This window comes from Asparagus officinalis, chromosome 1, assembly GCF_001876935.1.
Source record: "Asparagus officinalis chromosome 1, Aspof.V1, whole genome shotgun sequence".
Taxonomy (NCBI): Eukaryota; Viridiplantae; Streptophyta; class Magnoliopsida; order Asparagales; family Asparagaceae; genus Asparagus; species Asparagus officinalis.
In genome coordinates, this window is record NC_033794.1 from 70,511,156 (window position 1) to 70,518,660 (window position 7,505).

The following is a 7,505-nucleotide window of genomic DNA, read 5'->3' on the forward strand; positions in this document are numbered from 1 at the left end:
TCTATATCATTCTCTTCATGATTCACCATATTCACGACACTTCTTTCATGATTGACCATATTCACAACACTTCTTTAGGGCAGTGATTGGATCGCTGACCAAGTTGACCACATTTGTAGCACTTAATTGGATCGAGTTTGGCACATGGGTTCGGTGGTGTAGCCTTCTTTGCTGCTGTTGTTGGTCCTGTATTTTTTCAGCTGTAGCATATTGACCAGAAGCAATTTAAGACTATTCCCACCACGATTAAAGCTCGTGCGTGACCCGTCGGAAGCTGTCCATGATCCTCTATTATTCCGTCGAAGTAGTTGCTCCATCTTTACGGCTAAGCTAATTGTTTCTGTCAAAATATATGTCTGCTGCAAAGGTACACGATCCTGAATTGCTATCCTTAATCCCCCGATATATCAAGACATCAGTTGGGCCTCATTCTCATTTAAATTGTTGCAAGATGTCAGCCGATAAAACCCCTGCGTGTACTCATTAACTGTTCGTCCACCTTATTTGCAATTCTGGTATTGTCCAAACAAGACTTGTTCATAATCACCTAGCAAGAAACGAGCTTTTAGTAATTTCTTCATCCTCCCCAAGGTTTTAAATATCGGATGTCGGGTTCATGTCGGACGGCTGAAATCCATATCGGATAGCGGAAATCGGGGATATATCGGGGGACATGGACTAAATATCGGATTGCCATATCGGGTGGTGCACATATGTATAGTATCATGTCCTAAAAGTAATCAACTGCTTAGAAATCGCACAAGGGATGATAATTTCACTTCTCAATTGCTTGGGAGTTTCTAATTTCAATTTAATTTCAGCAACAACTTGGTAGAATTCAAGAGAGGAGGGAACAGACATTAAGGAGTGTCAACTGTTAAGTATCTCACTCTCTCCTATGCATTAGCATTTAAATTTGTTGCATTTCAATTTTATAATTCAATTACTAACTTGAAACTAATTTTATTTGACAGGGCAAAACTGAAATGAAGGGGAAAATTAAAAAGATTCAAGGGGAAAACTGAAAAGAAGGTGAAAATTAAAAAGATTCAAGGGGAAAACTGAAAAGAAGGTGAAAATTAAAAAGATTCAAGGGGAAAACTGAAAAGCTCACCTAATTTTATTCAGCACGAACTCAAACTGCAAGGAAAAAAAAGTTAAAAAGTATCGAGAAGAGAGAGAGAGAGAGAGAGATACCTGACAGCTGAAGCCTCAGGAAGCAAGAGGCGTCGATGACAATCGAAGGCGTCGAAGGCGGCTGAAGGCGGTCGAAGGTAGTCGAAGGCGGTCGAAGGCAGTCGAAGGCGGCTGAAGGCGGTCGAAGTTGGAAGGCCGTCGAAGGCATCGAAGGCTGTCGAAGGCGGTCGAGTCGAGTGAGAAACGAAGAAGATGAAGCCGGATGTTCTCTTCCCAGTCTAGCCCTAGCTTCGTTTTTTTTCTTTATATGAACTCGTTTTCTGGGTTTGGGTTCGTAAAAAGTCCCTCAAGTTCAACGCATAGTCAAATGGGTTTGGGTTTTCATCACAAAACCCAAACCCAATAAGTCAAAAAAGCTGTAAACCGATATTTGGAGAAATCGGCCGATTTTTCTAAGGTTAAAAAGCGACCGACATGACCGATATTTCCCCGACATCTCCGATTTCCTCCTGAATTCCGATATACGACTCAAAATAGGCCGATTCGTGTCGCTTGGCCTTCAATCCGCTATGTCGGCCGACATGTCCGACATGTCGGTCGACATTTAGAACACTGATCCTCCCACTTATTGACTTTCGGCTTTTCTTGTCAGGATCGATTCATGCATACTGATTCCCACCAAGCTGATGCTCCACCTTTAAGTCAGTAGGCCACCAACTTAACCTTACGTTCATCTGGGATCTTCATATACTCGAAGAACCTCTCCACCTCTACAACTCAATCAAGAACTTCTTCGATATGAAGCTGCCTGTTAAAAGAAATTTATAGTTGTCGTCGTCGCTGTTGAATTCATCATGTGGATTCAGATCGCGTCACTGGCGACCATCAATGTGATTTCAAACTCCTATCGTGTTCAGACGCTCCATTGCGGCCGCAAGTCGCTCTATGACAATCTCCATATGATTAACATCGGTCTTTAACTCATCGAACTTAATTCGAAAAATAGGGGCTTCATCGCCTGCCATCGGATCGGAAAAATAAGGTTTTGATATCAATTTAACGCAGTGCGGAAGTGATAACTTCGGAATCCACCAATGAGTGTTCTCTGAATCCATAAAGAACGATCTTCGAATCCACGAAAAAAATATTAAAAGAGAAATTTTATTGATAAAAATGTAAGCCATTAGGGCTTACAATACTCTGCTTAAATAGCAAAATAAACAACTCCTATGACTCAAGCTTTATCAAAAAATAACAATAACAAAAACCTTCCTCCCTAGGATTAGGGAAGTAAATCGGTCAAATTTAGAATCAAACGGGATTTGCTTTCTAATCAAAACAGACTCTTAAAATATTATCTAAAATAGTAAAAAACTGACAAAAACGCTGATATCTCTCAATCTAGAGGGAATTTGGCGAAACAGATGGTGGCAAACCGAACAACGGTGTGTTTGGTTGACTCCGTCTCGAAAAAATACGCGATTTATATATATAATTCGTCCAATTCCGACTTATGGTTTGAGAGATTTGACCCGTTCTTCGTTGCAAGTTATTTTCCTCTACCAGGTCCGCGTTTGGGCCTGTATCGGTCCCGCCTCTCCATAAATATGTTCATAGTGTGTTCTACATCACCTGTTGACCTCCATTCAGCAGCTCATCAAGTCTGATAAACAAGGAACTAGGTATAGAATAGGGCTTAATGTCGGGTGAGGCCAGGCTTGTTGGTTTTTCCCCTATTTGTGATGTATATGTGGGCCTCTTATGCTTGTTGTTTTGCCCTGGTACCTGTTTTTCTAGTGCAATTTGCTCCTGATGCATGTAAGTGCGCATCAGAGTCTTTTGGTGTACATAACTCTTTAATATTAATAATTTGATGCCCTAGGAAGGGCCCCTTAAATCAGGAGGATACTTTTGGAAAAAAAAACTTGTACTCCTAACACAAATAAGACTTGTACTCCTATTACGAATAGGACCCATACTCCTAACTGTGACAGGAACTCCATGTTGTAATAGGATTCATACTCCTAATTGTAATAGGACTCTACAAGGTGTTGTAATTTCGGTTTCCTTGCTGGAATAGACTATAAGGTACTGTAATTTTAGTCTTCTTGCTAGAATAGAAAGATCCTCCCGGATCACTTACTACTAGACTTGACTAATTTGTATTTAGTTATTTTGCATTGGTGATGTCGTTAGGTGTTCCTGACTGTTCTGTATTCCTAGGCTTTAAAAATCAGTAATATGGTTACTATTATGCAAGGTTTTAAATGTCAGCCGACAATATGTCGGTTTGAGGGCTTAAGCGACACGACATGGGCGTTTTCAACCCGTATGTCGGTTTTTAGGGCCAAATCGAAAATATTGGGGCCAAATCGGGCATATTGGCTGATTTTTAGCCTTGAAAAATCAGCCGATATGGCCCTTTTTTAGATCTGTTTTTTGTTATCGGGTTTGGGTTTAGTGATAAAAATCCAAACCCGTTTGACCCATTCTCATGTTTAAGGGTTTTTTATGAACCCGATAGAAAGAAAAGAGAAAAATTAGGGTTACAGCGGAATTGGAAAACGATCACTCCTTTCATGAACGACAACGTCCTTCCCCCATCTCCATCTTGGCCACCTGTCATCCATCTCCAGTTGCGCCTCGAAATCCGAACCCCAATTGAACCCGAGGGCGGCAGAGTATGCCGTCGTCGGGATAAAGGGAAGAGGGTGGTCGGTGACTCATCCGAAGGACCCCGAGCAGACGAAGACAAAGAAGAAGAGCCCCGATACTGCCTCCCTGCGACATCGGAATCCACCCATCACTGGCGCCGCCTCTAGAATTTATAAAGTATGTTTATATTGAATTTAGGAATGCTTAGATTACATTTAGGACATGATATTATACATATGCACACCACTCGATATGGTAATCCGATATTTAGTCCATGTCCCCCCGATATATTCCCGATTTTCGCTATCCGACATGGATTTCAGCTGTCCGTTCAGCTATCTGACATGAACCTGACATTCGACATTTAAAACCTTGCTATTATGCCTTTTCAACAAAATAGACATCAGACATCGAGCATTTCAGCAAGATGCCAAGAAGAGGAAGCTTTACCGAGGATTAGGCCAAGTTTTTTCCAACTGATGGTCAATTCTATGTCGACACTACTGGTTGATGCCAAATTCAATACAACGCCATAACCTTGATTGCATATTGGCACGCAGATTTCCACGATGTCCTGCAAGTTACAATAAGCTCATGCAGCCATGAAGAAAATTTTGAAATTCCCAAAGACCAGAGAAATTTCTTGATGAAGAGATTAAAAGATGTGATTTTACATGGATGACTACATTCATCTCTAGAGCACACTTAGAATGAATTAAAGAGGGGAGGAAGGGGGAGAAATGCTAGAGAAATCATGGGACAGTAGAACCATCAGATGACGATGAGGAGAATGCAGTGGTTGTAATGGTGGTGCAGCAGCATTGCTCCGTGTCTCAAATGTCCAATGGAATGACTCGTAGATAGCTAGAGAAATCATGGGCCAGTAAGAACCACCGGATGACAATGAGGAGGATGCAATGGTTGTAATGGTGGTGCAGCAGTAGTGCTCTGTGTCTAAAATGTCCAATGGAATGACTCAATAGGGAATGACTCATTGATATAAAATAAAACAGATTGAATCTCCTTGCCAAGGAATGACTCATCGATATAAAATGCACTATGAAGACAAATTAGAGATCTCTGCATAATTGGTTTAGAAGTTATGTTCTGTAGCATATGGAATTGTCTTTGCGGCTCCATTGAATCAACATTTAAGTTATTGTATACTTAGCCTATCTATATATAGTTAAGCTATGTTGACTGACAAAGTTTGAACTGTTTCTTGTTCAGATCAGGAGAACAATACTGAACGAAGATGAATATGGATTCCGCAAGGCGAAGCGTCCTGTCTACTATGATGAAGGTTTAGAGGTGAGAAACATAGGCTTTAGTATTCAAGCATTGTTATGGAATCATCATGTTTCTTATGTCTTCCTTTCTTTGTGAATTTGGAAAAGCAGAAGACTCGTCAGACTCTGAATGCGAAGATAAGCCAGCTTAATTCTGCTATTGACAATGTTTCTTCGCGATTAAGAGGAGGGAACAAAGCGGTGCCAGAACCTGTTGAAGCTGATTTGGAAGTTGAGGCCACTATGTAGAATAATTGCCTCCTACTCCTGCAAGGAAGTTAATTTGGCATCCCATCAATCTAGTGCTGAATCCTTTATTTCCAAATTTGGTTCTCAGTCAGTTCTGTATCTGCTTCTCACTCTTTATCATTTTCTGGGTTGAGAGTTCTAATCTGGATTGGATTTCTAAACAACTGCATTTTGTTTCCCTGTGCTGGTTTTCTTTGATGCTGTGAAAAAAGATTATAGCTTTTGAGTCTATATAGGTTCAATTATTTGTGACTTGTTAAGAGAGGTATCATATTATTCTTCTTTATCTGCTGCGGAAACGTAAGGTAGTAGTCATTGCCGGTGATTCAAGATGTCTAAACTTATCATTGACAGGTCACCAACGTTTATGGTGGTTTCTGGTGTGGCCTCTCTATGCAAAAAATTGCTGCTGTTCTATATGCCAGCTTACCTTTTTTGTATGTACGTAAACGCAAGCCAATTCATTCTACCTCACTATCAGAGGATAATGGTTTCCGGTGTGCCATCAACTGAACTGGAAGGATCAAATATATCAAATAAAATGAGCAAAATTGACCGTGTGATGATGTGAGATTAGTGTGTGATGACGTGGGATTAGTGTGAAAGAAGCCAAAAATAATAGTCTAGATGAAGAATAATTCGAGACTTAGTTGGAGAGAATCATTAACTGGGCTAACTATCCTTTTTGTTTAATTTTGACATCAGGTTATTAAATATTAGTACACGTCAAGTAAAATGAGGCGCACGATTTTGCGGCATTAGCGTATAAGAAAAAAAAAAGAATGGTTGAAGTAATTGGTTTTAGAATTAAGAGGAGAGGAAAGAAATTTCATTAAATATAAATCTTGAAATTTATTTTGATTTATGCGTCTCTCATCCGCTTAGCTTGTTATCAATGGGGTAGTGTTTTTTCCTTAAGGGCCCGTTTGGATAATGGAAGTATTGAAAATAAGAAATAGGTTACAGAAGTAACTTTCAAAACTATAAAATAGGAAGTAGTGAAAATAATATTTTTTTATTTGTTTCATATATTTTAGAAGTAATGGAAGTAGAACTTCTTCCTCTTCATTTATTTTTTTTGTTTGGATAATATTTAGAAATATTACTAGGAAGTAATTAATTCATGTTACTTTTATTTTATTTTTGTTTGGATTGTCATTGAAATAGAAATGTAAATGGAAGTATTATAACACACCACATGCCTCGAGGATTGCTGTGCTTAAAAGTTAGAAAGCTTACATCAAGAGTAAAACAACATCAATAATTCAAAAGCAGGACAATGTAGAAGAAACACGAGGACTGAACATATTTGTTTATATCTAACTACACAAGCAAGGATTTGACTAACAATGGCAATCAATGTGTCCAAATCGTTAAAAAGTTCTGATTTGAAAGTATTCGTTTATATATTTGAGGCAAGCACTGAACATTAAATGTTTTAGTAAATATAGAGACACCAGGACTGAACATTAAAGATCACGCGGGTTATACTCCGTTGTGAGGGAGTCAGTTATGAAAAAAATCATTTCCTAATTATATATTTGAGAATCTTTTTTTCCTCGTGGACCCCACTTTACATCAACTTCCGCCGTATTTCAGTGCATTCGAAGAAGGAAAAATATCAAGGAAATAGAGGTGCCACGTAGATGCCACATCATCATTTAAGGAAGTAGCGGAAGTAGTTTTTACAGAGAAAACAAACATATATTTTTGCCAAGAAGTAGCAGAAGTAGCCTCTGCTTCCTCTACTTCTGCTATTTCACAGTTACTTCCGTACAAACAAACAGGCCCTAAGCAGAAATCGTTGAAGTGACTATACGAAAAAAATATTGACCTACAATAAAGCATTGGGAAGAAGATTTGAGTGTTTACACATGATGATACGTAAGTTAATTAGGATGAATGATCGGTTGGCCGGTTCATTGTTAGTTTACTTTTGAGGCCTAGAATAGATAGAATTGGGGGTGGGATAAATATTGTGTTTCCATAAAGAAATTTTTAAAATGAACTCATTCCTAATTTTAATCTCAAAAATCAACCGACTCTAAACTTTTTTTTTACAAAAATCGATCCTTTTTCTCTCCACGTCAGCTTCGTGGCCAAAAAGTGGGTCGTTTAAAAAAAAAATCGCGATCCTAATTAGTCGGGATTGCCAACCCCGACTAATTAGGACCT

General features: G+C 39.0%; 1 protein-coding gene across 1 annotated transcript in view; it reads left to right on the forward strand.

Annotated features, from left to right (window-relative positions):
* LOC109825892 overlaps positions 1-5,584 on the forward strand; it is a 37,528-nt gene extending 31,944 nt beyond the window's left edge. The window contains exons 4-5 of the mRNA XM_020392808.1: positions 5,023-5,103; positions 5,193-5,584. Of these exons, the coding sequence (XP_020248397.1) occupies positions 5,023-5,103; positions 5,193-5,330 (219 nt within the window). The 3' untranslated portion in view covers positions 5,331-5,584. The remainder of the gene's footprint in view (positions 1-5,022; positions 5,104-5,192) is intronic.